We start from the raw sequence: 18,579 nt of genomic DNA, 5'->3' as shown, positions 1-18,579 counted from the left end.
ACTGAGTGCCGGGTTCCATGCTATGTGCTGGGGGAACAAGTTAGAGACAGATGTGACAAGGCCGAATAGTTTACTGCTGATTTATCCACTATGCTGTCTTCCTCAAGTTTCAACATTATATTCCTGTAGGGCACTAAGCATCACTATTACCTGACAAAGAGCTAATTCAGTAGTTTCTGGACAAGAGCAAAGCAAATAAGAATGGCTCGTGTACAGGAAAGACGCTTGGGTTGTCATCCTCAGTACTCACTCATTAAATCTCTAAACGTCGTCTTATCATGTGTCATCAGATTGTCCATGATCGCTCTCCAACTGAAAGAAACCAGGATCATGATATGTAATTAACATCTAGTTGTTAGTATTAAAAAGTGTTCTACTGCAGATAGCAGTTGATTTCAACAGATTCTGTGAAATGCATTAGCATGTTGAATAGAAGCAGGAGGACTTACTGGTTAACACAAGAGGCATCCATCTGAAAGAAACTGGGATCCATAAAGAGGTCAAAGGCTTCTTTTTTCCAAGCTCTCCGTGTGTACTGATACCCACTAAGACTGCTCAGCAGCTGGACACAGGCTCGATAACTGGGGGCATTATGTGCGCTGGGAGGAAGGAAAACCACATTAACCTCTGTTATGACTTTATTCATCATATTAAGTTACTCGTAAGTGTTCACATTTACCTATAGCAATGATGGGAAATAGAAAGCACTTGTGTAAGAGAAACATTTTTTATCACTATAATTCAAGGTAAAAATAAAGTCATTTTTGTGATAATTTCATTTTTGGAATAAAGGAAGTGAAGTGAAGTCACTCAGTCGTGTCCGACTCTTTGCGACTCCATGGACTGTAGACTACCAGGCTTCTCTGTCCATGGAATTTTCCAGGCAAGAATACTGGAGTGGGTTGCCATTTCCTTCTCCAGGAGATCTTCCTGACCCAGGGACTGAACCCGGGTCTCTTGCATTGCAGGCAGACGCTTTACCATCTGAGCCACCAGGGAACTGAATAAAGGAACACAACTTATTTTTAACAGAATACGAGTTAGCTAACACATCTAGTTAAATAATAGTAGTACCTATGATTTCGGAGGTAGGGCACAACATAATGCATAATATTTACAAGTAAAGGAATGACTCGTTCTTTTTCATCACTGTAGAAAACCATATCCAAAAGATGAGCCAAAACCTGAAAAAAAAAAAATAAATGAAATGGAATGTGTAATCTGCGAGCTGAAACTGACAGCATCTAGAGGTGGTTTTCAGTCTGTAAGAACATCTAGAATACCTTAACATTAGAAAAACCTAAAAGCAAATTCCCTAAATCCATCCCTACATGAATGGCTTCTGCCACTGTTTGCATCCCTTTCCACTGTGACTGAAGAATATACATATGGGCGAATATTACCAAGAAGAAGAGAAAAAGAGAGGCTAAGAACTTTCCAGTGTGACAGGGAGTAAACACCAAATTTAAGACCAGAAACTCAGTACCTCTCTCCCTGACTGGGTTACCAGGGGGTTTAGGAAAAATCCAGCCTCGTGAATTGGGATGCAACTCTGTCAATTAGCTATCTGCCTTTAGTCATACTGTCCTAATCTTTGTAAGGCTCAGTATCCTCATCTGTAAAGGGGAAACAAAAAGGAACTGCAGGTCTGTATGAAAGAAAGTGAAAGTGAAGTCGCTTAGTCGTGTCCGACTGTTTGCGACCTGGTGGACTGTAGCCCACCAGGCTCCTCCATCCATGGGATTCTCCAGGCAAGAATACTGGAGTGAGTTGCCATCTCCTTCTCCAGGGGAATCTTCCCGACCCAGGGATTGAATCCAGGTCTCTCACATTGCAGGCAGACGCTTTAACCTCTGAGCCACCAGGGAAGTCAGAGCATGTATATAAAAATATTTGGTAAACTGTAAATACTTCATAGTGACCAGCATCTTTATATCACTTCTACCCTTCCCTACCAAACTGTGATACAAAAGCACTGTTCAATTTTAAACAGTACACTTGTTAAAAATAGTGCATGGGGGTGGCAATGTCTAAAGTTGCTAAAGTCATGTCTGACTCTTTGTGACACCGTGGACTACACAGTCCATGGAATTCTCCAGGCCAGAATTCTGGAGTGGGTAGCCTTTCCCTTCTCCAGGGGATCTTCCCAACCCAGGCATTGAACCCAGGTCTCCCACATTGCGGGCGGATTCTTTACAAGCTCAGCCACAAGGGAAGCCCAAGAATACTGGAGTGGGTAGTGTATCCCTTCTCCAGCGAATCTTCCAGACCCAGGAATCGAACCGGGGTCTCCTGCACTGCAGGTGGATTCTTTACCAACTGAGCTATCAGGGAAGCCCATAAAAATGTTTGGTAAACTGTAAATACTTAATAGTGACCAGCATCGTTATAGCACTTCCACCCTTCCCTACCAAACTGTGATACAAAAGCACTGTTCATTTTCAAACAGTACACTTGTAAAAAAAAAAAAAAAATTGTGCATGGTCGGGGGGAGCAAGGTCTAAAGTGCTGTCATTAATATTTAACAAACTACTAATCTGAACACAAAGTCTAAACTTTATTTTATATACTGATTTCTTGAACTACAAAATAGTATTTCAAATTAAAATCTCCTTTGTAAGAACTACTTACTGTTTACTTGGAAGTTCATGTGAAAAAATCTGACAGTATTTACCTCAGAGAGTAATGTCAACGCATGGACACTATATACAGAAGGGGTTATGTTTGAGGTTTCCATTGCAGGTGATAACATATCTAAATAAGAAAAAAGACAGGTAAAGATACAGTTAGGTTTTTTCCCCACTGAAAAGAACTACATGTTAAACACGAGAAAAGGGGGGATTTTATAGCGATTATAGCGCTGACTGCAATAATTTCTCAATGAGTGGTGGTGGTGCTTCAGTTGCTAAGTTGTGTTTGTCTCTTGTGACCCCATGAACTGCAGCCAGCCAGGCTTCTCTGTCCATGGGATTCTCCAGGCAAGAATACTGGAGTGGGTTGCCATTTCTTCCTCCAGGGGATCTTCCCGACCCAGGGATTGAACCTGTGTCTCCTGCATTGCGGGCAGATTCTTTACAGCTGAGCCACCAAGGGACAGATGCCTACAAATACAAACTTCAGTGTAGGGGGGATCAATACCTTCAACATCAGATTCCAAATTGGTTCCATCAACCATTATTTTGGGAGAAGGCTTAACTTCAAGATTTCGCCGCAGCCATGTTGTCTGTTCCAAAGAAGAACCAGCAATTGCACCAATTGCATCCACTATTTTATGAGTCACATCCTGAAGAAACAAGGAGAACCCATTATATCTCCGTGCGTACACAGGCGCACATACGAAACTTCACAGATGATCTTATCTGACCTTCCCAGCTTAGATTTGAGAGCATTGAGAAACAGAGTTTTGGCACCAGCACTCAATTCAGAATGACGTACCTGGAGGTCTCTTTGGTCTTTTTTATTCTCCAAACTAGGGTTTTTCATGATAAACTCATTCAGAACTCTGAAAGGGTCAAAGAAAAAAACAAACAGGAAATATTATTGTGAAGAAAATGATGTAATATAATTTTTCACAGCAAGTGGTTTTATGGTCTCAATTTTAACTTTATATGTGTAATGAATATGGGTATATGTGGACATTCTATGACTCAGGTAAAATGCGTAAACCTATGCATGTAAACACCTGTGCAATGGTGTTCATAACAGCATTATTTATAAACTCTAAAGGTCCAGCAATAGAAGAGATAAACGGTGGTGTATTCACACTATGAAATAGTAAACAGCAGTGAAAATGAAGGAATTGTAGCTACATGAAATTACATGGATAATTTTTATTAAACATATGCTGTATGAAAGTAGCAGCCATAAACCAGTTGTTGTTCAAAACCAAGGTAGCATTTACCCATGGCACTGTATGTCAGAATAGAGACTATCTTGGGGAGAAGGGAAAGGACAGTAAGTAGGAGGGAACTTGAGGGGACCTATGCTGTCTCATTTAATTTAGGTTTGTGACTGTACAGTTGACACCTTCACTTTGTAATAACTTATAATTCGTATGTTTTCTGTGACTTACATATTAACAAAAAATTTTAAAGCGTAAACCCCATCAATCTTAAACTGTAATATAAAAATGGTTTCTTTATGTGCATAATAGATTAAAAAGAATTCTTGAATGTAAGAAATCCGTTTCCACTGTTTGCTAAAATTCTACTCAATATTTAACTTGATTTTATTAACTATATACATAATTATTTCCAAACTAACACATAAAGTGATACTGAAGAACAATCATATAAATTTCTATTTTATAATTAGGAATTCTTCGAGGATCAGTGGAATGGTTGGGAGAAAAAATAAACCACCCAATTTAAAAGAGGAGTTTTCGCGTATGAGTGAAAATGCCCAACTTTTAATTTAAATACTCAGAAGACACACACATTGAGAAGGAGGTAGAACACTTCATTATCTGAGAAATGAGAAAGGAAGAAAAAACAGGTGATGAAACAAAAAATCTTGCAGAGGAGAAGGTGCAAGTCTAACAGCTGGTTTTCATTTTTAATGAGATTAGCAGGATATTTCGTGATGATTCAAAGAGCTGTCCATATACTCCTTCTTTGAGCCTTAGAACAATTTAGAGGTAGGTAGTTCAGTTCAGTTCAGCCACTCAGTCGTGTCCAACTCTTTGCAACCCCATGAATCGCAGCACGCCAGGCCTCCCTGTCCATCACAGGGAGTTCACTCAAACTCACGTCCATCAAGTTGGTGATGCCATTCAGCCATCTCATCCTCTGTTGTCCCCTTTTCCTCCTGCCCCCAATCCCTCCCAGCATCAGAGTCTTTTCCAATGAGTCAACTCTTCACATGAGGTGGCCGAAGGCAGGTACTATTCCTCTTGACAGATGGGAAAATAGCCTTGGAAAAGTTTATTGATGTACCCTGGGTCTCTACATGAGAGTCAGAACTAGATATCAAAAGAGAAGAATCAGAAATCTTTACGGGAACATTGTTCTGATTTCCAGGGTTTACAGTCATCTCTCATCAATAAGAATTATCATACACGCCAGTTATCTTTATCTTTGGTCCAGGAATTGCAGACGCTGAGTCCACTGCTCTTTCCACTACACCTTCAATGTCGTAAAACCCCTTCAGATTTCTGGTTTAGAAAACAGCACAAGGGTCTAGGGATCACTGCTAGGGTTCGCAGTGCTACTCAGCTTCTACAGGTTGACCAGCTCTCCTCCAGCTCTCATCCTTGTTCTTCCACCTCCTCTCTGTTTCCTGGTGTAAGACTACATTCCTACATTTACCAAAACCTCGAGTCCATTTTACCAAAGAACCCTCTAACCTTAACCCTCCCTCTACTTCAAAATTTTCTAGACCACTGGTTGCCAAAGCAGAATCACTGGTTTCCTTCAGGACAACAGAGAAGCTAAGTCTGTATATAGAACCACCCAGAGGTTGACTAAGGTTGGAGTTCTTTGCATGTGGTTGAGTTTACATCCCATTCAGTGGAATAACACATTGAACGTCTGAAGTAATGCAAACAGGTTGGAGACAAGGTTATTCCCTTTCGCGAATTTCCCTCTTCTGTCTCAAACAGTCCTTTTCAAATTTCAGGATGTAATGTAATCACTTGAGACCCTTGTTAAACTGCAGATTCTGATTCGGGTGGTCTGGGTTGGAGCTCGAGAGTCTACATTTCTGACAAGCTCCCAGGTGACTTACTGCTGCTGGTTGAAGAATCAACCTGAGTCACAAGGTTTTAGAGGAAATGCAGCCTTCTTTCTCACTCTTACCCCTGCCATTCCCTGGTCTCCATCCCCTCCCAGCTGTCTCTGGAATCTGGTGCTCCCAAGGAGGCCCCCGCCCCTACAATCTCCTATGGAACACTCCCCTTAAATAATAGTTATTATCAGCCAGGCACTATTCTAGGAATTTAACAAAACACTAAATGATCCTCGTAACAACTTTATGAGGTAGGCACTATTATCATCTACATTTTACAGATGGAAAGGGTATATAACCTGTGCAGGGCCTTAGAGCAAAGAAGCAAAGGAGCTGGGATTTGAATTCAGGCAGAGTCTGCTGTTCCCTACTCAACATCATCAGGTTTCCTTAGCATTAATGATGACTTTCAAAGCACATTTCCTGCTGCTACCTTGTCAGTTCTCCTTCTTTTCGTGATCAAACAAACTCAAAGACTACTTCACACTAACTTTTTTCACTCTGACCTTTGCCCTTAGCATCTGTGCTTATTATCTCATCCAATCTTTTCTCCTAAATTACCAATCCTCTTCGGATCATCAATAAATACACCCTCTTTTTATACATCATCTTCCCTAATCTCTCTAAAGGGGTTAGCCATGCCTTAACTTCTCTTTGCTTCTAGAACACTGAAAATACCTGTTTTCCTTCTACCTTTCTGATGTTTTTCTTTTCTATCTCCTGTGTTAGCCCCCTTTCCTTCTTTTCTTGTCATGTTATTTCAGTCCCATAATCCACAGCACACAAACTTGCTACCTCCCATTAGGAACCATTTTATCTTCTTTCCCCTATGATCTATTCTACTACTAACTTGCTGGTCATATCCCTCCTCAAAACCTGCCATCACTCCCATCCCCTACCCAAGACCAAATTTCTTTAAAAAATGCAAATTCCTTTCCCATTCCAGCTCCCATCTCCCTCTCATTCACCCACTGTTCCACTGCTATGCCTACACCACAGCCAAAGCAGACAAGGCACCTTGCCCAGTAACCCCTCCCTGGTCCACAAAGGTGTTCCCATCCTACCATCTCCACTCACTGAGCAAATATTTCCGGGGGACATATTATGAACCAAGAATAATGAAGAGTAAAAGGTCCGGACATCATGGCGCTTGCAGTCAAGGGTAACTAGAATTTACCAAATAATCACGCACATTATTAACAGAGATCAGGAAACAACATGACAGAGAATGACTTTTTATGTTCAGGGTTCTGAACTCAAATGACTATTAAGTTCCCCTTCCGTCATCCTGCCCACCTCCGCCCCTTTCAATCCCACACTTTCTCATCACTAAGTGACTACTGCTGCAACAGTCTTACATTAGCATGTTTACATTTTGCATATGTATAAACACACAATGTTGCCGCCATAATCCCACTCCCCCCCAGAACATCACCCAAAACATGTTATTCAGCAATTAGAGACAATGAACACTATTCTTTTATTTGAAATCATTTTTTAAGTGAAACTGCTTACCCAAGTATAAGAAACTGCCCTGGGGCTGGAAGGCTCAGTTGTATGGAATCTTTCAGGAGTACCAACAGTGATGCCCAGCTATCCACTAAATTGGGCACTGGAATTCTGCAAGATGAACACAGTTTCTATACACAGAGAAAGCCAATATACTTTAATTTTCCCTATATTTCCCCAGTCTTTACCGTATTTTCCCACTTTCTCTGAAAATTTCCTGAATTTGATAGACTGTGATACTGTGATAGAATATTTCTGAAAGTTTTATATTTTCTACTCTTATTATATGTAAAAAGAAAACCAAGCATACATACTTAAAATATCCAGTGTAACTTATTACAGTAGAAATTTTGCCACAGAAATACCAGTTCTTAACCACACTGACTCTCAAAATGCAGCTCAATAGATTTGTTTGATTACTGACATCATAGTTCCCTACTCCCTTCCCTATTCTCTCCACGTCTCTTTCTGTTAGCTCTTTCTCCTTCACCTACGAGCCTCCATCTCATCTAAGGGAGGGCTGTCAATCTATCCTGAATATCAGCCTCTCACCTCTAGAGAAATTAAGATTCTCTTTGTTTCTTCTTGACCTTAACCCGAACTCTTCTATCTAAACTTAGATTTTAGGCAGTCCCTATTCTAAATCACAACCACTTTAACCTAACTTTATAAATGTTAGTCATCAATCACAAACTGATACGAAGTTTGATAATTAAAATGGAAAACATTCTTATAAGGGAGGATTAAAATTAAGGTTCTTGAATAAGAAGTTTATCAAAACTCAAATAAATGAAATTCTGTTCAGATGTCAGCTAAATGCAAAACTGGAATGCCATAACAAGAAGATATTGTCATATCATTCCATTAGAAAAAAAACCCAACAGACTGATGACCTTGTGTTCTCACCTATATCAAAATAATGGATCAGTGGAAACAGGCATAGTTTTAAGAACAGGATGTAGTTTGTTTATTTATAGTTAAATGATTTTCTTACAATTCAGTGTTTTAATGTCCAGTGTACTTTAATATACTTAGGTCTTTATATCTGTAGGATCCACATGACTGGGTCATTAAGAGGCCAACTGCCTTTATTAATATTTCCACAAACAATGTTTTTCTGTTTCCATTATTAGTTTAGTTTTAGAAGGAAAAAAAAAAAAAAACTTCCTGAAAGAATTCAGGTGCCTTCTTCCTTGTTTCCTAACTTTTATACACTGCTAAATAAAGTGAGGAGAGATCCACAGCAGTTATCTTACCTTTGAATATAAGCATAGAAAAACTGAAGCATGCAGACTTCCAAAGAAAGATGTTTCTATAAACAAAAGAAACCAATTTTATAGTGAAGAAAAATGCTGCTTTTTCTTTTCCATAGTTACAACTACTCTGTATTTTACCAGGTTTAAATTAAAAAAATTAAAAGCAAACAAAATCAAATGCTAGGTTGTCATTTGAATCATGCAGCTCCCTTCCATGTACCAGGCAAAACACAACAGCTCCTTAAAAAGCTGAAAATGGACAGAAAGAATCAAAAGATTCTCAGTTCCCACCCATCCCCTTATACAAAGCACACCCCAGCCATTATTTTTAAATGATCCATTGACTCTATAAGCATCAACACTTTTTAAATTTTAATCAGCCTATGCTTGGCTGGGCTATCAGAATTAGGTTGACTTTTTTTTTTTTTAATAAAATGTAATTTAAATCTATTTTACCACAAGTTTCTGTTAAATTAGGATAGGCAGGTAGGTATAGTTGGTTCCAAATTTGAACTAACTCCTAACAGTCTAAAATCTATTCTTTAAAGTTAGTGCTGAATGTAACATATAATAAAAAGAAGGTACCTGCCCTTAAAAATCAATAATAGACAAGAAAATAACACTGATGTCCACTTTCATTTACCCAATTTGATTCGTTATGTTTTGACACTAACTATTCCCTTGAAAATTTCCCCTTGTACCACATGAGGAAAAATCAAGTATCTGATGAATGCAGAACTCAGCATACTGAGAACAGGGTGGGCAGCAGTTGAGGAGTACAGAACTTGCTCTTATTTGATTTTATATTCTTCACACTTAGCCCAGTGTCTCTGGCACAAGTAGGTGCTCAAAATAATCACACTAAATTGAGCTTTCACAAGCAAATTTAAAATCCTATCACAAATGCCTCAGTGGTGATTACAGAACAGTAAGGAAATTGCTAAAAAGTTAGTAAGGACACTGGCTATTTTTGTACATACTCTTTAGGAACATGTATACTATCATGTGAATTGAATCGCCAGTCTATGTCTGATGCAGGATGCAGCATGCTTGGGGCTGGTGCATGGGGATGACCCAGAAAGATGTTCTGGGGAGGGAGGTGGGAGGGGGGTTCATGTTTGGGAATGCATGTAAGAATTAAAGATTTTAAAATTTAAAAAATAAAAAACTAAAAAGAAAAAAAAAAAAAGAAAAAATAATGCAATATTTTCAGATATGTGCAATAATTCTTTTAAGGAAATAATCAGGCCTATTTTGGCTTGGCTTAAAGTCTTATGTTAGCAGTTGCTAAATATATTTTAAGAAAATTGAACCTCTTAGTGATGCTGAAATAAGGAGCAGAAAAAGTAGACAAGTTCATAACTTTACTACTTGTAGACTTTTAGGTCTGCCGAACTAGAGACAACGCACTGGGAGTGCAAAGACTTTGCCATTGACTTCTCGGTAGCACAGACTGTACATGGTCAAGAAATGACACCAACCAGAACTAAAGTTGTAGCAAAATGTGAGGCGCCTACAGACTTGAGACCCTCATTCCAAACAGAGAGCAGCAAGAAGCTGTGGAAGAGGCAACGACCGAAGTAAACAGACCCTGGGCTCTGGCTTCTGTGCCTTTCCTCTACATGACCAGAAAAATCTCACCTAAGAATCTGGTCCCACACTTACTCACTGCCTTAGACGTACACACGGAGCGCTACGAGCAGTGAACCGCTCTTCAGTGGCCGCGGGGAGGATCATGCCAGCGGGTCACCGTAGATACTGGTAACTGTTTTTATTAGGGCAGAGTGAGAAGACGTGCACTCACCTCGGCAATCTATTTAAAAGGATGCAGTGTACAAAAAATACCTTCCCTACCAGGGTCATCTCTGAAACACAACTGTAAGCAAATCAAAGGACAGCGCCTCTTACCTTGTCCTTGGCTATGGCTGGGGGCTGCTTTAAGACATCTTTCACAGTCTGTATGACAGTCTCTGCTCTCATGACACTGATAGACCGAACCAGCTCTACCAGTAAGAGCTGCTCTTCACTGGCTGCAGGAATAACCTGGAGAACACATCACTGTATTCACTTATGTACGGGTACAGGTAAATCTTTTAAGAGAAATCACAGAATTAAGAGAATATTTTATGGCCTCTTTTAATATAAAGGCCCTTTCATGTCCCTTGATGACTTTGGGTAAATTTCATTTTTTATCAATATAACACAGGTACATTGTTTCAAAAAGACAAACAGGACAAGGTATCTTTTAAGAAAAAATAGCAGTGTGCTTGCACTTACGCCCCAAAATGACCAGGCTCAACTCTTGGCTCTTTCCTATCATTTCTGAGTAATAATAGTGGTTGTTATTTTTCCTATTTCAGAATATTTTCTTCAATTTTACACATTATCTGCTGACATCCTACTTCAGAAGACAAAGTTCTGGTTCTATTACACTCTTCTCCCTATCCTTCCACCATAGTTACATCATAATTTCATTTAAATCTACACCCAGTATTCATGATTACTTATAGTTAGGTTGTATATTATCAGTATACATGTCTTCTCTTATACGACCTTTTGTTTTTCCTAAACTGCTTTTGTGTGCCAATTTTTAAAAATAATCTTCATTTATTCATTCCAACTGAAAAATCTTAACAAGTCTACATTAATAAGATAATCTGCTTCAAAGAAATATGATTGTTTTATTAAAATATTTATTTTTATTTATTTGGCCATGCCAGGTCTTAGTTATGGCATGCAGGATCTTTAGTTGGTGGCATGCAAACTCTTGGATGCAGTATGTGGGACCTAGCTTCCCAACCAGGGATCAAACCTAGGCCCCCTGCATTGAGAGTACAGAGTCTTAGCCACTGGACCACATGGAAGTCCCAATATAATCGTTTTTACTTTAATAGTTTTTAAGGATCTTCATAAGGAAACACTGAATATGATGAACTACGTCTGCGAACTTTCATTCATTTCCGAGTGGTTTATGATATGAAGAATTATTTATGCATATTTTATGTTTCCCCAATTTGCACTAAAATCATGATGAAAAAATAAAAGATATACGAATAATTACGTATCAACCAGAATATGTATGAAATAAATGCATATATATCAATGGAAAGCATTATAATGCCATATTCACAATGTTTTATATGTAAATGTGTTTAAAAATGATAGTATATACAAGAGAACACAGTTTTTCTTATGCAGTATGACTTCAGTTGGATTTTTCTATCTTTATAAAAATAACCTTCCTTAATTGTCACAACACGCTTAATAGAAGTGTGTGCGTACACACAAGTGCATTTCTGTGTCTACACTGTTTGTGTTTGCTTGGCCTTCTCTATCACAAGTTTATCCCCAAAGAATCCAACAACCGTAAGCCTCCTCTAATTACATGCTCAAAAACATCAGATCAGATAACTAACCTACCTTTTCCCCTTCCTGCTTTCTCTTGAGATATCTCTGATAGATGTCTTTCTGTTCTACCCTGGTTTGGTACTCTCTAGGCTTGCTATGTCGGAGAAGGCAATGGCACCCCACTCCAGTACTCTTGCCTGGAAAACCCCCTGGATGGAGGAGCCTGGAAGGCTGCAGTCCATGAGGTCGCTGAGGGTCGGACAACTGAGTGACTTCACTTTCACTTTTCACTTTCATGCATTGGAGAAGGAAATGGCAACCCACTCCAGTGTTCTTGCCTGGAGAATCCCAGGGACGGGGGAGCCTGGTGGGCTGCCGTCTATGGGGTCGCACAAAGTTGGACACGACTGAAGCCACTTAGCAGCAGCAGCAGCTGCAGCCTTGCTATATACTATCATCTTGATACTTCTCCTGTGACCATCAGCCCTTCTTTTTTCCTGTGTTGAAACTTTTATTTCTTGGATCCCATGCTGCCTTCTTGTTTTATCCCTCCTCTGCTGGATACATCTTACAGCATTTGAGAAAGGGTGAATCAACTGCATTTTTTTTTTTTGAGATACTTCAAAGTCAAAATTCACCTGAGTGACACGTTGGCTGGGTAAAGTACTATAGATTGAAACTAACTTTCCAATCATAAGTTCTAGTGTTGCTAATGATAAGTCATATCATCATCCATCGAATATGACCAGTATTTTCTCTTTAGAAGGTTATCAGACCTCCTTTTCATCTCTGGTGATCTGACATTACTTGCTGATCTTTATGTCGACAGATCTCTTCACAGTGCCTATAAAAACTCATTTCCTTTACTTCTGGGGAATTTCCTTGTACTATTTCTTAGATACTTTTCTCCCCTCATTTTTTCTATTTCTTCTTTCTTCAAAAAGATACTGCACCTCCAGTATCGTTTCCCTAATTTAAAAGTCTCCTTTCCTGTATTTTCCACAACTCTAAATTTACATTCTATATCTGATATTTATCTACTTTCACTTCTCTTATACTGATTTTGTTTTGCTTCTGCTAAAAAATTTTGACATTTAAGACAATTTAAAATTTTTGCAATCAGTTCAGTCCAGTCGCTCAGTTGTGTCCAACTCTTTGCGACCCCATGAATTGCAGCACGCCAGGCTTCCCTGTCCATCACCAACACCCGAAGTTCACTCAGACTCACGTCCATCGAGTCGTGATGCCATCCAGCCATCTCATCCTCCGTCGTCCCCTTCTCCTCCTGCCCCCAATCCCTCCCAGCATCAGTCTTTTCCAATGAGTCAACTCTTCTCATGAGGTGGCCAAAGTACTGGAGTTTCAGCTTTAGCATCATTCCCTCCAAAGAAATCCCAGGGCTGATCTTCAGAATGGACTGGTTGGATCTCCTTGCAGTCCAAGGGACCCTCAAGAGTCTTCTCCAACACCACAGTTCAAAAGCATCAATTCTTCGGTGCTCAGCCTTCTTCACAGTCCAACTCTCACATCCGTACATGACCACAGGAAAAACCATAGCCTTGACTAGACGGACCTTTGTTGGCAAAGTAATGTCTCTGCTTTTGAATATGCTATGTAGGTTGGTCATAACTTTTCTTCCAAGGAGTAAGCGTCTTTTAATTTCATGGCTGCAGTCACCATCTGCAGTGATTTTGGAGCCCAAAATAATCTCTTATTTCATGGATGTAACATAATTTTACCTGTTGAAATTTACATTTTCTTCTGTTACCTACACTATTACTTTTGACTTTCTCTATCTACTTGTTTTGATCTTTATCCTATTTTCAGAGGCTTTCTTCATGTGACTGGTATTCCTTGGCTCTCTATTTCCCAGGTAGCTCAGCTGGTAAAGAATTTGCTTGCAATGCAGGAGACCCTGGTTTAATGTCTGGGTCAGGAAGATCCCCTGGAGAAGGGATAGGCCACCACTCCAGTATTCCTGACTGCAAACTTCCAAGGACAGAGGAGTCTGGCAAGCTATAGTCCGTGGGGTCGCAAAGTTGGACATGACTAAGCACAACACAGCAATAATAAAAACTATACACAAATATATTTACAGAGGCCTTATTAAGTGCCATGTATTGGTAAGTGCCATATATATATGCATACCCTTCCCCCCTCCCTTTCCTCTTTCCATCCACCCTCCCTCCCTCTGGTTCGGATTCTCAAAACCCCATTAAGCAGTATTGCTGCCCTGAGGACGTTATATAGCTAGTGAGTGGAGAAGTCAATATGTGAACCCCAGGGACCTGGTTTCAAAGTATGAGGTCTTAACAACTATATTACTACTGCCTTTCAAAAAGAAATTAAAAGGTGATGGGAAGCCAAGCATTCAGGTGCCAGACTACTGGATAGGTGGCCCTTCCTGTGTAGTGCCAGCAGCCTACTTTTGGAGTCCTTTTTGTTGTTGTTGTTGTTGTTAGGAGACACAAAAATTTAAGTAGCTTAGGCCTTTTTTCCTGGTCAGGCCATTTTCCTAGAGAGGAATCCTAAAGACTCCTACCTGAGGAACATAATGGCTTCCTGCCATCTTGCTGGGGTGAGGTTGATTCCATTTTTCAGAATGTAGACTTTTCCTGACTGCTATAGGCAGCATGATGTCTAATTCCTACCTGTATGAACCTTGTACTTGGATGCAATCTCAAAAATGACAGAATGATCTCTTTTCATTTCCAAGGCAAACCATTCAATATCACAGTAATCTAAGTCTATGCCCCGAGCACTAATGCTGAAGAAGCTGAAGTTGAACAGTTGTGTGAGGATCTACAAGACCTTCTGGAACTAACACCCCAAAAATGATGTCCTTTTCATCATAGGGGACTGGAATGCAAAAGTAAGAAGTCAAGAAACACCTGGAGTAACAGGCAAATTTGGCCTTGGAATACAGAATGAAGCAGGGCAAAGACTAACAGAGGTTTGTCAAGAGAACGCACTGGTCACAGCAAACACCCTCTTCCAACAACACAAGAGAAAACTCTACACATGGACATCACCAGATGGTCAACACTGAAATCAGACTGATTATATTCTTTGCAGCCAAAGATGGAGCAGCCCTATACAATCAGCAAAAACGAGACCAGGAGCTGACTGTGGCTCAGATCATGAACTCCTTATTGCCAAATTCAGACTTAAATTGAAGAAAGTAGGGAAAACCACCAGATCATTTAGGTATGACCTAAATCAAACCCCTTACGACTATACAGTGGAAGTAACAAATAGACTCAAGGGATTAGATCTGATAGAGTGCCTGAAGAACTATGGACGGAGGTTCGTGACACTGTACAGGAGGTAGTGATCAAGACCATCCCCAAGAAAACAAAATGCAAAAAGGCATAAGGGTTGTCTGAGGAGGCTTTACAAAAGAAAAGAAAGAGAAAAGAAGAGAAGTGAAAGGAAAGATATACCCATATGAATGCAGAGTTCCAAAGAATAGTACGGGGAGAGAAGAAAGCCTTCCTCAGTGATCAGTGCAAAGAAACAGAGGAAAACAATAGAATGGGAAAGACTAGAGATCCTATCAAGAAAATCAGAGATACTAAGGGAACATTTCATGCAAAGATGGGCTAAATAAAGGACAGAAATGGTATGGATCTAACAAAAGCAAAAGACATTAAGAAGAGGTGGCAAGAATACACAAAAGAACTGTACAAAAAAGATCTTCACGACTCAGATAACCATGCTGGTGTGATCACTCACCTAGAGCCAGACATTCTGGAATGTGAAGTCAAGTGGGCCTTAGGAAATATCACTACGAACAAAGCTAATGGAGGTGATGGAATTCCAGTTGAGCTATTTCAAATCCTAAAAGATGATGCTGTGAAAGTGCTGCACTCAATATGCCAGCAAATGTGGAAAACTCAGCAGTGGCCACAGGACTGGAAAAGGTCAGTTTTCATTCCAATCCCAAAGAAAGGCAAAGCCAAACAATGTTTAAACCACCACACAATTGCACTCATCTCACATGCTAGCAAAATAATGCTCAAAATTCTCCAACCCAGGCTTCAGCAGTCTGTGAACCATGAATTTCCAGATGTTCAAGCTGGATTTAGAAAAGGCAGAGGAACCAGAGATCCAATTGCCAACATCTGCTGGATCGTCAAAAAGCAAGAGAGTTCCAGAAAAATACCTACTTCTGCTTTATTGACTATGCCAAAGCCTTTGACTTTGTGGATCACAACAAATTGTGGAAAATTCTTCAAGAGATGGGAATACCAGACCACCTGACCTGCCTCCTGAGAAATCTGTATGTAGGTCAAGCAGCAAGTCAGAACTGGACATGGAACAACAGACTGGTTCCAAATTGGGAAAGGAGTATGTCAAGGCAGCATATTGTCACCTGACTCATTTAACTTTTTGCAGAGTACATTATGCAAAATGCTGGGCTGGATCAAGCACAAGCTGGATCAAGATTGCCGGGAGAAATATCAATAACCTTAGATACTCAGAGGACACCACCCTTATGGCAGAAAGTGAAGAAGAACTGAAGAGCCTCTTGATGAAAGTGAAAGAGGAGAGTGAAAAATGTGGCTTAAAACTCAACATTCAGAAAACTAAGATCACGACATTCCATCCTGTCACTTCATGGCACATAGATGGGGAAACAATGGCAACAGTGACAGGCTTTATTCTTTTGGGCTCCAAAATCACTGCAGATGGTGACTGCAGCCATGAAATTAAAAGACTCTTGCTCCTTGGAAGAAAATCTATGACCAACTGAGACAGAATATAAAAAAGTAGAGACATTACTTTGCCAACAAAGGTCCATCCAGTCAAAGGTATGGTTTTTACAGTAGTCATGTATGGATGTGAGAGTTGGACTGTGAAGAAAGCTGAGTGCCAATTAGAATTAATGCTTTTGAACTGTGGTGTTGGAGAAGACTGTTGAGAGTCCCTTGGACTGCAAGGAGATCCAACCAGTCCATCCTAAAGGAGATCAGTCCCGAATATTCATTGGAAGGACTGATATTGAAGCTGAAACTCCAATATTTTGGCCACCTAATGTGAAGAACTGACTCACTACAAAAGACCCTGATGCTGAGAAGGGTTGAAGGTGGGAGGAGAAGGGGACGACAGAGGATGAGATGGTTGGATGGCATCACCGACTCGATGGATATGAATTTGAGTAAGCTCTGGGAGCTGGTGATGGGAGCCTGGCATGCTGCAGTCCATGGGGTCACAGAGTCAGACTGACTGAGCGAATGAACTGAGCTGTGAACCTTGTGCCCTTGGATCAAGAGTCTCTTTTCATAAACTCTTCACAAAGTAAACTTGACTCCAGCATCCTGCTGGGGTAGGGTAAGAGAAGTGGGTGGCTGCTCGGGTTGGGAAAAGGAAACTATAAACTTTCAGTTAGCCCTCCAGATTTCAGCCCCATCCTAACTCTTTGCCTTCAGAAGTACCTGATACTTCTACTTCCAGACTGTCTATAGATTTACATCAGTGATTGATCCTTTGCTTGCAGCAAATCAGTAGAGCAGAGAAAACGCATATTGATATCTAAGTCAGTTATAACTCAGACATGTATTTTTTGTCGTGCAAAACTTTTTGACACTTGTGGTCATATGACATTTATGACCACACTTATGTGGTCACCCCTCCCAAGTTTTTGTTATTTAAAATTTTTTCACTCTCATTTTTGGTAAGAGGGACGATAAAAATGCATGTGTTCAATATGCCATGTTAAACCACATATGCTTAACTAACTTTAAATAATCCAAGTTCTCAATTCTGTCCAATGTAATATCTACTACTGAATCCTTACATGCAAAATGTCATATAAACGGAATGTTTATTTTTTATTACTTGAAATGTGTCAGCATACATGTAATATGAAATCAGCACAAAAATAAGATTAGAAACCTTCAGCTAGACGAATCACATATCTTATAGGAATAAATTATTTAACAGCCTTAGTAGTCTAGTGAGTCAGTATTTATATCCAATACAGAATAGTTTTTTGAGCTTTCAAACTCACAAAGTAACAAAATTTCCACATATATAATCTAAAGACAATATATGAATTACATTTAAGCAGTCACATTGTAACGAAAAGCTAATCAAGAAAATTTCTCTCCATACTCTTGCTATGAGCTTTAAATGACTATTATTTAAAAAACACATTGTATCTGATTACCATTTCTATACAGCTACAGTTTTAATATAGGCATTTCTTTTTTCACATAAAGTATCTTTTATATTTAAGAAATTTAGGCAATATATTATTATCTAAACTGGAGGACAAACTTACTTTTCTGCAACCCACCCCATCCCAGCCCCTAATCTCATTGCAACTAATGGAAAATTGAAACTCAGCATGTATTCACCATATGCTTACCAAGTGAAAAAATTAACACATACCTTGGTCCTGGTGGGAGCTTTGTTCTGTCTCCTCTCATTCCACACAAAGGCAATGGCAGCCATAAAGTGAACACCATGATTCATTGAAATGGGCCCCAATAATTCTAGGATCTGCTGCCTCAAGTTCTAAAAAAATTTGAGCAAACCACAAGTACATTAAAAATTATGAAAGCATTAATAACTGGACTGTACTTTTAGTTTTTCTTGGAAGAATATACAGAACTTGTTTGTTTTACCACCTAAACCATGATAGTGAAGTAAAATGAAAGTCGCTTAGTCGTGTCCGACTCTTTGCAACCCCATGGACTATACAGCCCATTCAATTCTCCAGGCCAGAATACTGGAG

The 18,579-nt window shown here is 39.6% G+C and overlaps 1 protein-coding gene across 5 annotated transcripts in view; it reads right to left on the bottom strand.

The window, feature by feature from the left end:
- The window catches only part of DOP1A (DOP1 leucine zipper like protein A), a 114,730-nt gene that overhangs the window by 10,587 nt on the left and 85,564 nt on the right, over nucleotides 1-18,579 (bottom strand). For all 5 annotated transcript variants that reach the window (XR_011258760.1, XR_011258759.1, XR_011258758.1 and 2 more), the window contains exons 22-31: nucleotides 18,234-18,359; nucleotides 10,398-10,532; nucleotides 8,490-8,545; nucleotides 7,240-7,344; nucleotides 3,436-3,502; nucleotides 3,139-3,283; nucleotides 2,675-2,754; nucleotides 1,075-1,184; nucleotides 450-599; nucleotides 251-312 (exon numbers count right to left, since the gene is read on the bottom strand). Coding sequence is in view for 2 of the 5 variants with exons in the window: in XM_069598970.1 (XP_069455071.1) it covers nucleotides 251-312; nucleotides 450-599; nucleotides 1,075-1,184; nucleotides 2,675-2,754; nucleotides 3,139-3,283; nucleotides 3,436-3,502; nucleotides 7,240-7,344; nucleotides 8,490-8,545; nucleotides 10,398-10,532; nucleotides 18,234-18,359 (1,036 nt within the window). In the remaining 3 variants the exon portion in view is untranslated. The remainder of the gene's footprint in view (nucleotides 1-250; nucleotides 313-449; nucleotides 600-1,074; nucleotides 1,185-2,674; nucleotides 2,755-3,138; nucleotides 3,284-3,435; nucleotides 3,503-7,239; nucleotides 7,345-8,489; nucleotides 8,546-10,397; nucleotides 10,533-18,233; nucleotides 18,360-18,579) is intronic.

This window comes from Ovis canadensis, chromosome 8, assembly GCF_042477335.2.
Source record: "Ovis canadensis isolate MfBH-ARS-UI-01 breed Bighorn chromosome 8, ARS-UI_OviCan_v2, whole genome shotgun sequence".
Lineage (NCBI taxonomy): Eukaryota > Metazoa > Chordata > Mammalia > Artiodactyla > Bovidae > Ovis > Ovis canadensis.
This window is presented reverse-complemented; position numbering and strand designations above follow the sequence as displayed.